Genomic DNA, 19,404 nt, shown 5'->3' with positions numbered 1-19,404 from the left:
ATAAAATAAGTGCCAACCTGTAAAGTCTGATTTATACTGTGTTGCGTGCGGTGCCGTGTCATGCACCGAAAATAGCCCATACAAACTCACAATGTGTTGCATCATGAGTCATGTCATGACGTGCTGTGAGCTTGTAGATCTGCTATTTATATGACTGTATAAATTAAGCTTTGGTGCTTGTGTAAGGGTTGAGGCCAATAGTCTGCAGTAACAGCAGCAGCAAGAAAACAGAAAGCAAATATTTTATCTCATATTGAAACTTTTTATATACTTTGCCATATTACAGGTTACCAAAACGCTCCGTAGGCCTACAGGCTACAGCCCCATGTTTTTTTCACGGAATGCTCTGTACAATGGCACCCGGCTTGGTGAGAACAGTCGGTAGCTTACCAGCAAGGTGGAACGAAGCCCCTTACGTAAAGTTGGTTCGAGAACAAACTACATCTCCTTATATTAAGTTAGTCAAAAACTGTTAAAACGACGAAGACGCCAGATTTGTGGGCCTAAAAGTTCTGAGGTCGCCGAATTTGACCGGGTCCGACACCGTCTACTACGACTAGGTTGTTGTACCGCGCGTTCTTGTATAGTACTAGTAGTAGTATTACAGTGTCACACAAAAGTAGCAAAAATATCCGGACTACACAAGCTCAAAACACACGTATCGCGATGCATTGTGAGCTTGCATGTTGGGTATTTTTGCATGCGATTTGTGCAACTGTGGGTTTTATAAATATCGAACCAACGAAAAGTATTAACACAAGCTTAAAGATGGAGTGCCACAATTTTCGTATTTCTCCAGTTTTTCATGTGTCTATGAGGTGACAGTACTTCATTAGACACCCTGGAGTCGTTTTTATGTGCAATGGTGTATTAACTTTGTATTTAGGGTTTCTTCCTGGAGGCTGAACCCTTGACAGACGGGCCAATGAAATAAACAGTAATATTGTGACATGACACTATCAGCCCCTCCCCTAACCACTCCCCCTTTATCATACAACTACAGCTGTGGGTGCAGCTTCAGTTCAGGTGGATCACCACCCATCACCACCCACCAGGCAAACCAGGCATACTTAATGAACTGGTGGGCGTGTCCACATAAAAGCATGATTTTAATAAATACTGTACACTTTTTGGAAAATGTTCTTCGTTCTTATATTATAATAATACCTGATGATCATGTTTTAGGGTGGAAAAAAATTGTGGCACTCCATCTTAATCTTTAATAATACCTACACTGGATCCATTGGAACACAGGTTTTCCATTTTGTGTAAAGAAACAGTTTTGGACATAAAAGGTTCCAAGCGACGATATGAGCAATATGTGAAAAATGGTGTGCAGCTCAGTGTGATGCAGTGTAGTAGCAGCGTTGGTATTAATGGGTTATTACAGCAGGCTGCACAGTGCACAGTCATTCACAGAAAACTGCCTGTGAGCATCCAGAACTCTTTACTGTCCCAACACACAGCAGTGTGCCGCATCAAAATGATCTATGAGGTGATTTTCTTTCTCAAATCATCCTGCGGTTCTTTATTGTTATTTAAGTCTTCTCTCATTTCACACACCGTAGGCTATAGATCCCTGCATGCACACTGCTGCGTTTTTCGGATTTGTAGCAGTCGTCCAGTCTGCAAGGACCTCTAGTGTCTGTGAGAATAACAATGCCGGCAACAGCTATATTAAAAATTAACCAGTGGCCTTACATCTTTCCTCTTTTCTTAACCTGAAGCCTATAAAGTAAGAATGTCTTGTAAAAAAAATAAATAAATGAAATTCCAAATGAACAGTGACTCCCAAAGTACCATTTCGAATAATCAAGAATGTTTTAATAATTTGTGAATATTTTGCATAAACCAACAAATACTAAATTATGATTTGTGTTACATGAAACTACTACTACTACTAATCTACAAGTGCACTTGTGAGTGTCTTGTGAGCTTGCAGATCTGCTATTTTCGCACAATAAACTAAATTCAAAATGATTTTAAGAAAATCTATTATTTATTATTTAAATTGATTCATCATTGATTATTATTTTATATACCGTAATTGATTAGTTCGATTAACTGTTATAATTAAAGACATATACAGTAGTGTTAGATATACAGTAATATTGAGCTGCTGGGGAGGCACTGGGTGTTTATATGAAAACTCCTAAAATAGTAAATTAAAAACAGCTCAAAACAACGTACAAAGAATATAATGAAACAGGTCGTTGACATACTACGTCCTAGTATTTGCATACCATTAACACATCACAGGCGTATTTGCATAGTGCCTGTTATCTTGTCCATAAATCAGCCAGTCCTCTACTGTTATCTCAGCACTATATCACAAAGCGCTACAGTGAATTATAGCATCCCGAGAACACAGGGCTGTGAGCTTGCTGTGAAACAGACTGAGGCTGAATTATTCAGCAGAGTCATTTCTGTTTGCTCGTGGAGGCGTGCCAGGTTGTGTGCCACGGCACAGACTGTGTGTCGGGTGTATTTTGGATCATGTATTTGTATTAGTCCAGTCTCTATAAATTACGTTGCATAAGAAATTGATGTGGCTGGATAGTCCAGCTAACCAGTGGCGTGCACAGACATTTAGAGGGGCAGGTGCTCAAGTGAAAAAAGGGCACCTTGTGCAGCGCGTGGAACCGGCCGGTTGCCCTAATAGTGTGAGATTTATAGATTTTGGGGCCTAAATAATATATTAGAAGCTTTTTATCAATAATTAATCAATGTCACCCTGGTCCACAAAAATAAAACGTTTTCTTTTTTTTCTTCAAAAGGGCACATTGCCAAAAGGGCAGGGGGTGCTCTAGTGTCTATCTGTGCACGCCACTGCAGCTAACGTTAGTGCCCCGTTGTGCTTGTGCTCCAGGTTATTAAGATCAGTGCTCTGGGACACAGGAGGAGGATCATTGCCTCACTAGCGGAAAGGCCCTATGAAGAGGCACCAACCAAGTCCAACCGTCTCTCCAATATGATGGTAAGAAGTGGTAGTGAGTTAATATACAGTGGGTGACAGTAACAAAGTACATTTATGAGTACTGTACATTATTTTAGTATCTGTACTTTACTTGAGTATTTGTATATTTAATACCTATGACAATCACAGTAGGCTATACATTAGGTTGTGAACTTGTAGAATTGCTATTTTGCCAAATGTTAGTTCCAGAAATACAGAATAGAAAAAGGTTCTGAGAACTTTATCTGAATCAATCTCAGCTATAGCATATGGAAACAAATCCAGAACCAAATACGAACCAAATATGTTTCAAGGCAAGGCACAGTTTACTAAGTTAATGTAGACAAAAAGAGCCATTAGATTAATATGGTATTGGGTTAGGGCTGTTCTTCCTAGTCTCCATATTAAAGATACAGTACATTTGAAAATGTAGTGGGCATACTGGTGCGGAAGAGGTGTCTAATGTAGTGTATAATATACAATAATTATCCCTTTGCTAAGTCCCTCTCCAACCCACTGGACAAATGTGCATGACATTATTTCAATAAACTAGAAATACAAGTAAATGACAGAGGGAGAAACAGTATATTAGTATTATTGCCATCACCTGGGTGGGTCAGTCGTGTAACTTTCTTTGACGTTAAGCTGTGTATGTGTTCAACAACACAGCCATGCAAAATAACATTGACAGCTATGAGACCAACGAAAGCTTGTCCTGCATAGCAATGGTTACATTCTCAAATTTTAGGCCCATTTCTCAACTACCGGAGCAAAACTGAAATAGTCATCTTCGATCAACACTTGGCCTCACCCCTCAGTACCCTGGACACCCTTAAACCCAATATCCACACATCTGCAAAGAACCATGGCATTATCCTTGACAGTTCCTTCACAGCTTCTTCCAGGGCAGCTGTGGCTCAGGAGGTAGAGCAGGTCGTCCAATGATCCCTGGGTCGGCGGTTCGAATCCCGGCTCCTCCTGTCCACATGTCAAAGCGTCCTTGGGCAAGACACTGAACCCTACATTGCCTCCAATGAGTTGGTCGGTGTGAGCTTGCCACCATTGGTGTGTGAATGTGGGAAGTGAAGACGCTGGCGTCGACTGTTTGCCACTTCACCTCCGAATGAATGAACCATTGTAAAGCGCTTTGAGCACTTAAAAAGCGCTATAAAAATGCAATTCATTATAAAAATGCAATTCATTCCAACTCCTTGCAAAGGTCAAACCATATCTTCCCCCAAAACAGTTAGAAACTGAAATCCACGCTTTTATTTCTTCTAGGCTCGACTATTGTCGTCAATTAGACGACTGCAATTGGTCCAGAACGCCGCTGCTCGCCTATTGACTGGCACTAAAAATAACATATAACCCCCGTACTTCACTGGCTCCCGGTTCATTTTAGAATCGATTTTAAAGTTCTCTTATTTGCTACTCATTCCGCGCTTTATAGTCTATAATTACATGTTACGTTGACTGCCGGTGTTTACAGTTACCTTTGAGGCGTCAAAGCATCGTAATTCTACCTACTTATGATGAAAATCCGGCTGAAAATAGTCCCATCGTTTGTTTTTGCGCCGACACAAAAGCCACTTACGCGATCCCACTCATAGACAAAGAGCAAAGCGAGCTAAGACTGTCCATACCACCTAGTTCACTTTGCATTGGACTCAGATTCCCAGAAGCCCTTGCAAGCCAGTTATATGCCGAGTTCCGGTTACGTCATCATAACGTGTCCGCCTCGTCACAATGTTATTGTGACGAGGCAGATTAAACACGAATTAAACACATAAAACAAATAGCGGGTTTAGCGTATTATGCTGGGAAAGACAATGGAATAAATGTTGTGTATGGGGGGGTTATGCAGTCAATATGTTAAATGTTTAAATGGACTGGCCCCCCAGTATCTCTCCGAGCTCGTGAACCCTTTACCCCAGCTGGAGCTCTAAGATCTGCAGTGCTGATCAGCTACTGCTGGTCGACCTAACTACTAAAAAAAGTAACAGGGGCGCACATGCTTTTGCGGCAGCAACTCCCAGGCTCTGGAAGAGCCTGCCCTGCAGATCTGCCTAGTCTATAAATGTCTCAGCTTAAGACTCATTTATTTTTTCTGGCTTTTAATCCCATTTGAGTCCACATAATCAAAGTCAAAGTCGTACGATTAGTCACACACGTTACCGCAGTGAAATTTGTTCTCCGCATTTGACCCATCTCTTGGAGCGGGAATCATTAGTTGATTTGACCCCCAATCCAACCCATTGATGCTGAGTGCCAAGCAGGGAGGCATTGGGTCCCATTTTTACAGTCTTTGGTATGACCCGGCCGGGGATCGAGCCCCCGACATACCAGTTTCAGGGCGGACAGGGGACACTCTAACCACAAGGCCACTGTCTGTTTGTTTTATTTTAGCTTTCTTTCATGCTTATATGTGCTTCCTGTGATCATGTCAACATTCCTCATATTGTGTTTTTTGCTTGTATATTGTGTTTCGAGCTTGTTCTGTTTTGCCTCTGATCTGTACAGCACTTTGGTCAATCTTGATTGTTTTAAACGTGCTTTATAAATAAAGTTTGATTTGATTTGATAATCACAGCTGGAAATAATGCTCTGGTAGTGTTGGTGCCATGTTCTATCCACAAACCTATAGGAAGATATTATTTAGCTTAACATTATAATAACATAATTGTGTGTTAATGTTTGCATCAGAAATCACTTTGGAGGTACAGGGTTAAACAGTGGATATCACATTCTGGAATTAATACCTCCTCTCAACAGTCAAGCTGATTTATCCGACAAAAGAGAGCAGTGAATCTCCACTGAGAATGTCCTTTTGTTAAGGATTAATCCTGGATGTTGACCAGGGAATTGTATTGTGTATTGAACCAGTATTGTGTGTGCGCGCACGTGCGTGCGTGCGTGCATGCGTGCGTGCGTGCGTGCGTGCGTGCGTGCGTGCGTGCGTGCGTGCGCGCGTACGTGTGTGCGTGCGTGCGTGCATGCGTACGTACGTACGTGCACGTATGTGCACCCACGTGTGCATGCAGATACCTATTCATACAGTTTATTTGCGTAGGCATAATACTAAATAACCTAAAACATTTGAGGATAAAAGACCGGGACAAATTTCTGTGCTTCTTGTGGCGTGTATATGGCGTATTCTGTGTGCGTGCACGGCTGCGCGTGTGTGTGTGTGTGTGTGTGTGTGTGTGTCTGTGTGTGTGTGTGTGTGTGTGTGTGTGTGTCTGACAGTTCCACGACCTCCTGTCCCAGACCCCGTCGCCTCTTGGCCAGATGGACCCGTACACCAGCAGGTCCATGGACATGCTGCTTCCTCCCAGCGAGTCTGGTCGCAGGAGGAGAGGACTGGACCAAGACGCTACGGCATCTCTGCGCTCCTACAGCGAGAGACCACGCTCAGTAGTCAGTCTCCTGGCCCCTCTGTTCAGTGTGGTTTAACCACTAGATACTTAAACTGGACATGAGTTGCCGCTGTTTAAGCCAAAGTGCAGTATCTACGGGAAAATAAATTGGCTGACATTGGGTTTAAAAGTGTTTCAACTGGTCAGCCAAATGAGATATCGGCAAATAAGTGATATATATTTCAGTATGTTCTTGAGGTAATTGTTTATCCCCCAAAATCATGAAGGCTTAACCTTTGGGATACACAAATAAGTCGGTGTGTCCAAAAACGTAGTTACTGCACTTTGGCTTTGTAGGGCAGTGTACTTGGTGTGCTCTTTTTTCCCCTCTGCACCAAATGTCTTTGCCAAAAATAGCCGATCTACAAGCTCACACGCTGTGAGCTTGTGAGCTTGTAGAGCTGCTATTTGGGCCCAGAATCGTGTACACTCTCTGCGAGTTACAAATGGTAAATTAATAAATTAAGTAAGTAAGTAAGTCCCAGTTTAGTCAGAATTGAAACTGCTAAAAGTAGCTAATACAGATGTAGATGCCACATGCTCCAACTATAGCAATGTCTCTACTACAGATAATATGTAGTACAAAGAGACTGTATTCACACAGCATATGTTTGCTTGGCTAGCAGGCTGAAAGTAGAAGCCTGAAAAAAACGAATTGGATGAAGATGAGAGTTCAGCTTAATTTGGTACAAGCCATTGGGATCGGTTGTGGTTCTGCACGTGGTTCTGCATGACTGCACCTGTCAATGTCCATGTCATTGTCCATGGCTCACTGAAGCTCTGCATGTCATCCGGTGTTAAAATGAATGAAAGAGAATACAGCACCTGTTGTAGCATCTTTGATCTTTCGATCCTCCCGTGTTAACCTGAAAGCAGTTTGTACCTAGCCTGGGATCCAGACTGCTTGCTACTCCTCTGCGTTTAGTTTTTTCTCACTTCGCTTCACAGTAGTAACGCAGTGAGAAATACACGAACGTAGCAAATCAGGATGGATTCCAGGCTAGTTTGTACCATGTATTGTACTCAACCTGAGTGACCTACTGTAAGAAATCCAAGTATACAAGTATTGTCAGGGCACATGTTTCAGTTAGCTGCTGAGTTCCTTCTTTTTGAGAATGCCCACCATCCCAATCGTCCCTACAGGATAGACAGACTGATCGACAACGAGACTCTCGATTAAACCTCCGGCCACCGAGCCAATCTGCTACCTATGCCACGGTGTCTGCCTGGCACCACCAGCCTGAAAAACTGATCCTGGACTCCTGCGGGTATGAGGCAACTGTAAGTCACTGCCATGGATTAAAGGTCTCAGTCGCCAAGACTGATTTCCGTCATTTGGATTCCATAGAAGCCAGCATACATGTCTTCTATGGAAGCGCGTCGCTCACCGAAAATAGCCGATCTATAAGCTCACAACATATTGCAGCACGACGTGCTGTGAGCTTATAGATCGGCTATTTTGGATTGTTAATTATTTTATGATGAGGGTTCTTTTTTGTCGCTTATAAATGTATTACTTTTTTGCAACGAATACAACATAAAACAGAAGAAAAAGAAAAAAGAGATAAGAAAGAACACGACATTTGGGTATCAAAATTTGATACCTAAACATCATTAATAAACTTTCAGTCATGATATTTAATTTTGCTTTATTCCATGCACCCCCATGCATGATCTCCACTCTTGAATGGTGGCGTTGTTGGTAGCTCGAGAATTATAATTTTTCACTTATGTTTTCAATATGTAAAATCATAAATCCTTCTATTTACACCTTTGGGTGTGCTCTCTTGTGTGCTTAATGTGACTGCTGTCTCTCTTCTAGTACCTAGGATCAATGATAATCAGGGATCTACGAGGGATTGAGTCCACTCAAGATGCTTGTGCTAAAATTAGGGTAGGTCTGCCTGATTCCGTAGTGCTTATACATAGTACAAAATACAAGCCAAAAAGCAATAACAATGGCACTTAAATTGTTTTACAAATACAACAAGAGTTGGCACAAACAAATGATCTGTAACTGTAACGCCTTTCTGAAAAATGTTCTGTAAAGGTTACTTTCCACTTTGCAGCGTAAGCTCGTCCTGCTAGATTGATGCTCATCATGTAACGTGTGTGTCAATGGATAGCTGCTGTCCTCTCATGCTTTCATTGGTTCTGTTTACAATAGAAATCTAAGGATGCCAGAAAGGGTCCTGTTGTCATTCTGTCCATCACTTATAGAGGCGTCAAGTTCATTGATGCAGCCACTAAGGTAATGTGTGTGTAATGTGTATACAGTATGTCCATGTATACACAACACGTGTGTACACCGCACGCACGCACGCACGCACACACACACACATCTTTCTCTTTCTCCTCCTCTGCTTACTGCTCTCCTATCTTACCCCCCCTCCCTTCTCTTTCTCTATCGATCTCTTGAAGCCAAACATTCTAGTTGATGCTGTTAGCAGTTTAAAGACTCTCCATTAGCAGTACATTTCCAGCTGTCGCTCACCTTCTTTCCTTCCCTCCTCTCCCCTCTTACCCACTGTTGCCGGCCTCCTATCATCAGACCATCGTGGCGGAGCACGAGATCAGGAACATCTCGTGTGCGGCCCAAGATCCAGATGACCTCTGCACCTTTGCCTATATTACCAAGGATCTAAAGAGTGGACACCAGTTCTGTCATGTATTCAGCACTGTGGAAGTGGTGAGTGATGCACCCACGCAGCAGGGGCACACACATCTTCAGCAAATGTACATCTATACAGTATTATACATAAAAAGATCACTTTAAATGCAAAGAAATATACCAATAATTCTCCACAGAGACTGCTAACACATCTAAATAGATAAAGATAAAGTACTGACTGCAAAACAGCAAATGTGAAACTGGATATCTACATGGGCTTGCCCACTTCCAACCCATGCTAGTTAGCCCACATGTAGACCATGTGGGACCTACATGGGCTTGCCCACTTCCAACCCATGCTAGTTAGCCCACATGTAGACCATGTGGGACCTACATGGGCTTGCCCACTTCCAACAGGAAAGAATATAGAATAATTAAACATAAAGGCTTTCTACATTAAATGGCTAACGATGTGGGGTTTTGAAGCTGTTCTTGGGTTTGTGATGTGTATTTCAATTTCAACAAGTATGTTGGGGACTTGTTGAATGCTGCAATCAGTTTCCGTGTTCCTTGGCTGGTGTCGTTCACTGATTGGAGACTGGAGATGACGTCAGTTTTTTTGTTATGTTGATTGGCTGAAGGGGTTGTCTGTCTACACTGTAGTCCGTAACCAGAGTCCAGACTCCACTCGCATTAATGGAAGTGCGATTTCCAGGGAGAGTGGTTAACCAGGCTATGGTTAACCAGGCTACGGAATTCTTTGACGTCGCTTTCTTGACGTTGTCAAAAGTGGATCGAGCAAATAATATAATTGACTCATTGGGAGATCTAAAAGTCAGAGGTCCTTTGATGAATGACTGTGAGCTTCAGTGCTTGACCGTTTCCTATGACCCTCTACCATATTGCCCAATTTCGTGGAAAACCAGTGGTTCCCCTCACAGTACCACTCCCTCCACACGGAACCAGTGCTCTACACCAGTGGTTCCCCTCACAGTACCACTCCCTCCACACGGAACCAGTGCTCTACACCAGTGGTTCCCCTCACAGTACCACTCCCTCCACACGGAACCAGTGCTCTACACCAGTGGTTCCCCTCACAGTACCACTCCCTCCACACGGAACCAGTGCTCTACACCAGTGGTTCCCCTCACAGTACCACTCCCTCCACACGGAACCAGTGCTCTACACCAGTGGTTCCCCTCACAGTACCACTCCCTCCACATGGAACCAGTGCTCTACACCAGTGGTTCCCCTCACAGTACCACTCCCTCCACACGGAACCAGTGCTCTACACCAGTGGTTCCCCTCACAGTACCACTCCCTCCCCCCAGGGTTCTTCATCCTTTAGCGATGCCCAGAAAGACCAAACAAAAGTAAAAGTAAAAACCTAGACGAGAGTAAACTGAACAGAACGTTACAAGAAACATCCTATATGGACAGGAATCTTCCTGATTGGTTCATTGAATCAGTTATATTGAAATTCAACTCATGTTCACAGTAAAGGTCAATGTTGCGCTCCTGCCTTCTGTAGAGGGAACATTGCTCATCTCTTTAGTAACACTTAACAGACACCAATGCGTTTCTTTGAGGACATGTTTCTAAAGGCCATCAGACAATGCTATATTTCACTGAATAAAGAATGAGAGCAGAGTGTTCCGTATGATAAAATAAAAAGCTTGCATTTGCTATTCTGGTGTCCTTAGGTATGGGGTCTCCTTGACAATTCACACCCCAGCCAAAGTCTTGGGGTAGAAATGCCTATAATACTGTATAGACCAAATGATTCATTATAGGATATCTTGGAAGCACAAAAGAACGAAGGGCAAATAAAATAGCTTAAAGGATTATTAAAGTGAGGTCCATTAAAGAAGTAATTCAAAAGCTGGTACTGATTTTGCTAAGCCAAGCTCTGTGGGATAAAGCAGTCCAAAGTCCAGAATATTAATAGCAAAGATAGACTCTTTTCACAGCCGATAAATTCAGACTGCAGGCAAAGCCAATTTTGTTTCTCAACAATCTTCAGGACTGGCTGTACACACTGTTCTTTGGAAGTGATCAGAGGAGATGAGTACAAACAAACCAGTGCAGTCAAACAACAAAACAGCAATCGATGGAAGATGCAATTCCTTTAGTCACAGACGGTACAGAAGTCCTCAAACGCACCAGACAACATCTGATAATTATTTGCGGCGTCAATCTGCCGTCTATAAGAAGGTTGGGCTATGTGTCTCTGTGTGTGCCTGTACTGTACGTCTGTATGTCCGGAGCTAATCTGACAAACAACTGGACTGATTAGCGCCAAATGTCTTGTGCACACTGCCAGTAGGCCACAGAGGTAACGCCATTATTTGGATTTCCCACCGTATCCCACGCATTTTTTAGGCTTTGGAACTTAGTTCATTAACGTTGTCCTACACAAACATTAAATAATTCCAATTGACAATGAATGGAGAATTTTACATCATAGTGTCTGAGCAAATAGGCATAGTGTCTATTTTACGTAATGATGATGTACGATGATACACACGTGCGATTTTTTATTTAAGTTACATTTTCAGATGGAAGTCAATGGAGCTGACTAACATCATCAATGTAACGTTATTGATATGAGCAAATTACATCATCGATATAATAAATGATCAAATCTGTGTGCGATGCATGTGCCATCACTGTCGATTTTCACGCAATTCTCGTCTTTGCATTGACTTTGTATGTAATCGCGCCGCTCTAACCATCCAAGTCTGAACACTAAGGGTCCATAATATGAACCATATTATGGTTCTTAACTATCCATCATTTTTAGCTGGAGACCCCCTGCAACCCCCTCAAAGACTCCTGGTGATGTTCCCGGACCCCGCTTTGAGAACCACTGGCCTACAACACAATGCTTCACAACAAATTGATCGATTGTGCAACTGCAAAGCACATTCAGAGAGAAAACAAAAGGCTTGAATAACAGAAGCACCAGAAGCTGCAGACCTTCTGCGACAGTCAATCAAACACAAACCGCTGGACCGAACAGCGGCAAAAACAATTGCTTTAGAATTCGTTTTTTACATTTCTGACTCCTATTAGATTTATCCTACCCATTGTTTTTCTTCCTCCCTCTGTTTGCCTCCCCAACTGCAAGGCACATGGAAAACAATCACACGCGTGTGAACTGTGAAGTGAGGGGCGCTCTTATCATGATGTAAAATAGACACTATGTTTATTTGCTCAGACACCATGACGTAAAATTCTCCATTAATTTGTAATGGGAATTTAATGTTTTTTTAAGATGAAATTTGTGGACGGTAACTAAAAAATCAACAACATAATGTTTAAGCAACGGGTTTTAGTCCTCAAAACAAACATTACATGTCTCTTTATTGTCTATGGTGTTTTCTTAAACAAGCGTCAAAAGTGGATCGTGCAAATCATATAATTGACTCATTGGGAGATCTAAAGGTCTGAGGTCCTTTTACGAATGACTGTGAGCTTCAGTTCTTGAGCGATTCCCACAACCCTCTACTGTATATTGCAGAATTTCGTGGAAAATGACAGCACAGAACTGCCAAAACTGCAAAAATGGCGGAACCCATACGAAAACAATAAGGGGTCTTCGCCCCTTCAGGCTTGACCCTTAATAATATAATAATAATAACATCAATCTCCAGTACACATAATAGTCTGTTTTGCATTCAATACACTGCTTACACTGACCTTATTGTTTGTTCTCTATCTACACAGACCCAGACCTATGAGATCATCTTAACACTGGGACAGGCATTTGAGGTGGCCTATCAGCTGGCTATGCAGTCCAGAGCCAGGCACTTTGTCCCGCCCTCAACTCTGAGCTCAGAGGTGATTGAGACCAAAACCAGCCGACCTGTGTCTCAGTCCTACAGCAGCAGCATGAGGAGATCAACAGTGAGTACCACCCACACAAATACACGTCTGGTCCGGAGACCACTAGGGGTCCACTCCAAATGGACTCAGGGGTCATCGTCGCCATGTTGGCTTGTGGTGGACATAAAGAAGAGTCTGAATGACCATAGCAGGTCTGTATAACTCTCAGAGTTATGGGGGTCCTTGCAAATACAACGTTTAAGAACCACTAGTACGAGTTGGACTCCTAATATGCCTTAGTGTTGTAGTAAATAAATGTCGAACATATTCTGCAGTAATTGGGTATTATGATGAAAATAAGAACGTTAAAATGGTGTGTAAAAAAAGAAAATCTAAAATGTGCCACGGACAAGACCAAGTCTTTGCCACAGACAGTCTTTGCCACAGTCTGTGTACAGACTTATTGATGACCCCTGATTAAAGGACCTTCACGCAGCTGTAACTCTGTGAGTGTACACATGCAATACTGAAGGCTCATACATAGTCTGGATTTTCGGTGGTTAGGTGACCACCGAACTACAACATGACGTCACAAGCCACGGTGAAGAGCAAACCACTGCCACCGCTCCTGCCCTTCTCTGTTATTACTCACCACCGCTCAACGTTATTTCAGCTCCGGTGGTCAGCTCACCACCGGAGCGGTGGTCACCTCACCACAGAAAATCCAGACTATGAATAGGCCTTGAGACGTGTAGGTTATGATGTCACTGTGTCCCCTAAGTAAGCTGCGGTGAACAAAGAAGTAGGGCTTATCTGTACCATCCTATGAAAAAAACATGATGAAACATGGTGCTGCGCGTGCGTGCGTGCGTGCGTGCGTGCGTGCGTGCGTGCGTGCGTGCGTGCGTGTGTGTGTGTGCATATTAGAGACGGTTTGGTGAAGATGTGTGTGTGCTTGTATGTGCCGCTGCATACTTTATTCTGAAGGTGTCCTCTTCGGCTCAAATTAGACTAGAGGAATGTCAGTGTGCCTCCATAGCCACATCAGGAGCACAGACGAACCTGTGACTGACGTTCCCTCTGCCACCTACAAAGGAAGATTTGCTGTGTGCAGTGGTGAAAGTGATGACTCATTATTTCTCTACCAATCTTGTCTAGTCCCCCCCCCCCCCTGCTCCCCAAACTCTGAGTCACGCAGAGGGTCCATTTTTTTTCTTTCTCTCCTGTGGGGCATATGCGAGGCATGATTAATACATAGCATTATTTCTTGCTTACAGTCAGGGGTGTATGATTTCCTATGGGACACTTCATGGGAGTGCTTGTCTCCCTCCTGCAGGGGCCATGTGCATCCTATATTTGCTCAGCGTTGACTGAGTACGTTACGTAAATGTTTACGTATCATCCCCCTAGACTAGAGCTACGCATTGATGTATTGACCTCGTGCGCTGCATATAATGAGCACTCAGTGATCACTGTCACCTGAAAGAACTGCACCGTTGGGCAGCACACACTGCTGAGAAGCATGCTCCTGCGGGCTGAGAAGCATGCTCCTGCGGGCCCCACAAATCACTCTGCTTTACTTTACTATCAGCCCATAAAGATAATATATGGAGTAATCACTGAGATGCATAATGATGCAAACTGGTGGTAGCTGGGATGAGGCCTCAAATTCAGAGGAAACAGTCGTAAAAACTCTTATCAGCAATTCTCTTCCTTTTTTGGGGGTGTTTTTTATGTACTTGGTGACTCACTATATCTTTGCTTTGAAATTAAAGTATACCAGACATTGTAGTTGACTTAAGTTTGAAATGGGTCAATTACAAATGATACCAACGGGAGTGGGTACAGTGGGACAGTGTTCATGTTTCTTAATGTAAAAAAGAAAAGAAAAAATCCTAACATTTACTGTAACAGAGTAGTCCTATCCGAATACCATAAGCCCAATATCTCCCTTGGCCAGGAGGAATTCCCATTTTAGCTTGGTTTAAAAACAGATGGTTACATTGGGGGCTCGTCCGGGATCAGGCTTCTTTTGTGGGTGGGGGTGAAGGGCAGAAACCTAATAAAGCCTAATATCTCCCTTAGCCAAGGGGGATTCCCCTTTGGATGAGTGGTGGATGTTTGGTTTCCACCTTATAAATATTTAGACTTCTTTATGTTCCATTTGGTGCACTTTAATACTCTGTCCCTCTTCTCTTGCTCCCCCCTTTTTAACATTTCTTTATTCTTGTCTTCTTGGTCCTCCTGCTTTCCAGGGTGGCCCTCCGCTAGAATGCCGCTGCTGTCACTGTCACACGTGTACTACCCACCGTCCCTCCTTCCTCCCGTTGCACTCTGTTAGCCCTGGAGTCCAGGTCCTTCTATTTCCTTTCCTCTATTCATCCCTCCATCATTCACACATCTGTTCACGCCACCACTACCCCCCTTCTCCCTTCCTTTTTTTGCTCTGGTGTGCTGCAGTGCACTTTATCTCCCAGTTTTGTTGCCCTGAATATTTTGAACACAAAAAGTACTCCACGTTCCTGTTCCTTTCTCATTCCTCATCTTCATCTTACACGTTTTTTAAACATTACTAGCTCTGTTTTTATGTGATTATGTGGTTTTTCAGGAAAGAGCGGGTCTCTTTGTGACTTCCATTACTTGAAGTGCTTGGTTAATTGCAGGTGTTAATTGTGTAGCAGTCGTTAAGTATGGTACAGTAGTTGGTTGAAGTGGTTTCTGTAAGTTCTCCTCTAAAGCTTCTGGAATTTTAATATTGGAGTTACTTTCTCTAATGTTTTCTTTAACACAGATTTCCATGAACAGGTTATGGTGAAGATCAGAAATATTTTAACAGGCCATCTAGAAACTTGCTCATTCTAATTAATAATAATGTTTATGATGTATATACATTATACATGTATGATGCATTACAAATCCTGTAACTGAATGAATCTTACATGTAGCCCTGCAGGCGATTGTTAGCGGTCTCATATTTCGGCAATGGCATATTGGCAAGACCTATCCGTGTTAGAGTTCCATCATCACTCTATTTGAACCTGGCTTCAGCTTGTTCGCTGTTTGTTACTGTGCACTCCGCCCCTCTAGTGGACCTACTTGTCAGACGTCATAACCCATGCTGGTGGATTTGAGCCCTGCTTGTCTGTGACGCTACCATGAATCGCTGGACTGTACCTCTGATCCACATGCACGTGTGTGAGCCGAGGCCATGTCAGTGCGGCCGTCACGGCACCTAACGCTGCCTCCACCAGTCTCACGTCCTCCCTCTCGACCCTTCCCCCCTTCCCCCTCGGCAGATGGATCCCCTGGAGATGGACGCAGACATGCAGTCCCTGGGCAGCACCACATGGCTCTTGGACCACCGGGACTCCAACAGGCGCCCCGCCAGCACCAAGTACGAGACCACCATATTCTGATAACTGATACCTGCGTCCCGCCCCGCCCCTTGCGCCCACCCCACCCCCCCCGTTTCCTCTCTGCCCCATCTGCAGCAACATCCTGCCCTGTGGTCTCTACCTATACCTTCTCCCCACACACTCTCTCTCTCTCTCTCTTTCTCTGTGCCACTCTCATACATACACGTGAGACCTGTGCCTTCTCACTGTGATGGTATCGCATTCTGCAGGGCTGCCCACTTCCCCTGCCCACTCGTTTTCCCCCGTCGACCTACGCCGACCTTCCACCTGCCATGACAGCCTCCTCCCTGGCTCTCCCTCCCCCAACCACCACCACCACCACAACCCCCTTGGCAGCCCCCTTCTCTCCTGTTGCTGCTGCAGTTGATGACAGCCTGGAATGGATGGTCCTGGATTGTACTCTACTTTTTTCCACGTCCTCTCAACCAAACTGCCTCCTCTTCCTCCTCTGACCGACATCTTGCGTCTGCATCCTAATCCCCCCGCCCCCCTCCTCCCAGCATTAGCCTCCTCATCTTTGAAGAGGTGCTGTTTTATTACACTACTTTTCACACAATTTTGAAAACCAATCCCCCCAGGCCTAACATTGAATCAGCGTAGTTTGACTAATGGCTAGGTTGACAATGTGAACTAAACTTGAGACTTTGTTACAATCCATCATGTATTGCTGAAGGGGCCGAAACTGTGAATGGGCCCTTTTGGTAGGAAACAACAAAAAAAAGCCAAGAGTTAATTCCCAAATGTGTTACCTAGCCTATCCAGTTACACCGTATGGATTCTGGTCCGTATCTAAAATGTATGAACAATTTCTCCCTTATCTTCTCTTAACTCCCTGGATCATTTCATAACACTTATTTTGCCCCAAAGACAGTTAATTTGTTTCCCTTTTCCCATCTGTAGCTTGTCCTGTCTTACCAGGCATCTACCACTGTGAGGCACTATGAGGAGACTGTTTTGCTAGCAAGGGATGCAAGATGGAGATTTACCCAGTGGAAAGACAAAAGCAGCAACGTACAGAAAAAAAAAACTAACTTTTTGCTTTTCTACACATTTGTACAATAATCATGTGATGGATCGCTCATCAATCTTTCACTGATGTCTAAAATGTCAAAACGGACCAAGTACTGAGCCCGGTGTGGCCCCTGTACACACACACACACACACACACACACACACACACACACACGCACAAAAGGCACGCACACACGTGTGCGCGCACACACGCACACACACACACGCACGCACGCACGCACGCACGCACGCACGCACGCACGCACGCACGCACGCACGCACGCACGCACGGACACAGGAGGACACATTTTGCTACACTTTAAGGACAGTAGCCTTATCACCTGTCCGGTTACCTATAATCAGCTGAGCTTCCCTCAGATACCAAACCACAGTTCCCACCCTCCACAACTGCACGTCTCCCTCCTTGCTTTTGAAAAGACTCGACAGGACTTCTGAATTCCAGAATTTGGCTGCGGAAGGAGAGGCGTTTCTATGATGGTACAGTTTTGTCCACGATAGACGATGTAAGACGATGTTACTCAGTCTGGCCTTTGTTGTACTGCCCCTGTGCCTCTCAGCATCCATGGTAGCACTGAGAGTCTGCAGCTGTCAAATGCAGAACATACTGTGTTAAAAAAGAAACATGGCACTATCCCTTTTAATGACTGCTTTTTCTTTCTTATGGTGCAAATAGGACACCGTAACGTAATTCAATTTGTAATGGATTTTTGATAGGCAGGGGTTTAGTGAAACACTTTGTTAAGAAGAGTAGGTTATGTTTAAAAAAAAGGATCATGAAGGATCGTGATGCAATTGCAAATGAAAGAAACAATACCACCAACAAGCAAGTGTATGGAGCATAGTGGTATTGGGTTTACATTAAGCCTGAGTTGTACTTGGTTGCATGCCGTGTCGCACACTGAATATAGAAGTTCTACAAGCTCACAACACGTTGTGAGCTTGTAGATTAGGTATTTTTGGTACGCGTCACAGGCGCTAAACTAAGCATAAATCACCCTTTAGACTATTTTTGTCATCAACATGTAATATCCCCAACGTGATTTCATTTTATTACGTGTTAGTCAGCCAAAGCACAAAGTGCTACACATGTCCCAACATAGCATCTTAATATCATGATTACACGGGTAGCTATCCATGTCGTCTTACATCAATTCAACATTAGGTAAAGCTTGTGGAAAGTGTGTCATTTGGGAAATGAAGAGCAGTGGAAAGCGAGTAATTCCCTGTGTTTGAGGAGCCACATCTAAATGTTGCTGGGCACCACATCCATGGAAAATGGATTTGACATGCTGAAATTCTGACACCATTTTTGTTTTATTATGATTTTATTATGCACTGTGACTCAATGCTCTTCGTGGGGTCTGCACACACAGCCCTGTGGGTTCCCCCTCGTCTGCACTACTGCCTACTGTGCGTGCTGTATGCCTTGTTTCCTTGTCTTGTCCTCATGAGGGACTGTTACATCACTGTCCTCATTGTTATGTGTGTGTGCTGCAGGAATAGTGAGGTATTGCATTGATCCCCTCTCCAGAAGACAGTGTTTGTTGAATACAGGTCTCTCTGCAGACCGACTGGGAGGCATTGGCTGGCCTGCGTGTGTGGTGCTTATGGCGCTATGTTCTGACTGTTATCCGTCAGCTTCCACTGACTGATGCATGATGTGGCAGTTGTCGTGTGTGTTTTTGTACTCCGATGCACTTGGCCTTGTTGCAGTCTCTGTCTGTACTGTAGCAGTGTCTTGTTTCGTTTCACCCAATATACCATTTGCTTTTTTAAATTTTGTTATGTTCTCCTCTCTTCGTTTCCACATCACGGCAACTCCACTCATCCATTCATGTATCCACCGTCGTCATTTCTCAGGCATTTAGTAATTTGATGTTTGTTCTTTGTGTGTATGTCGCCAAGACACTTTCAACCTGCTCTAGTATGTATGGATGCATAAATATAAAAGCATTACATTTTTGATGAGCAGAAGCTTTATAAAGCGAACACAAGTTGTTGGTGGCATGATATGGCTGTGCATGTTCTGGTCTTTTTAACATCAGTGTTTCTCCTGTGTAGCTCACTCCAACCTTCAAGTTTCCGGATACCAAGCTGTGAGTTGAAGGGGAGCAGCCGATGTGAGTGCGTTTGCGTGTGTGTAAA

General features: G+C 43.7%; 1 protein-coding gene across 1 annotated transcript in view; it reads left to right on the top strand.

The window, feature by feature from the left end:
- anks1ab (ankyrin repeat and sterile alpha motif domain containing 1Ab) overlaps window positions 1-19,269 on the top strand; it is a gene marked incomplete at its 5' end in the record, with an annotated part of 64,074 nt that extends 44,805 nt beyond the window's left edge. The window contains 9 exons of the mRNA XM_079510609.1: window positions 2,870-2,977; window positions 6,203-6,373; window positions 7,516-7,653; window positions 8,195-8,266; window positions 8,540-8,623; window positions 8,924-9,061; window positions 12,713-12,892; window positions 16,108-16,205; window positions 17,128-19,269. Of these exons, the coding sequence (XP_079366735.1) occupies window positions 2,870-2,977; window positions 6,203-6,373; window positions 7,516-7,653; window positions 8,195-8,266; window positions 8,540-8,623; window positions 8,924-9,061; window positions 12,713-12,892; window positions 16,108-16,205; window positions 17,128-17,161 (1,023 nt within the window). The 3' untranslated portion in view covers window positions 17,162-19,269. The remainder of the gene's footprint in view (window positions 1-2,869; window positions 2,978-6,202; window positions 6,374-7,515; window positions 7,654-8,194; window positions 8,267-8,539; window positions 8,624-8,923; window positions 9,062-12,712; window positions 12,893-16,107; window positions 16,206-17,127) is intronic.
- Window positions 19,270-19,404: the final 135 nt, after the last annotated feature.

Source organism: Electrona antarctica (assembly GCF_951216825.1).
Source record: "Electrona antarctica genome assembly, chromosome: 9".
NCBI lineage: Eukaryota > Metazoa > Chordata > Actinopteri > Myctophiformes > Myctophidae > Electrona > Electrona antarctica.
The sequence above is the reverse complement of the archived record's forward strand: the minus strand, read 5'-3'. Positions and strand labels throughout refer to the sequence as shown.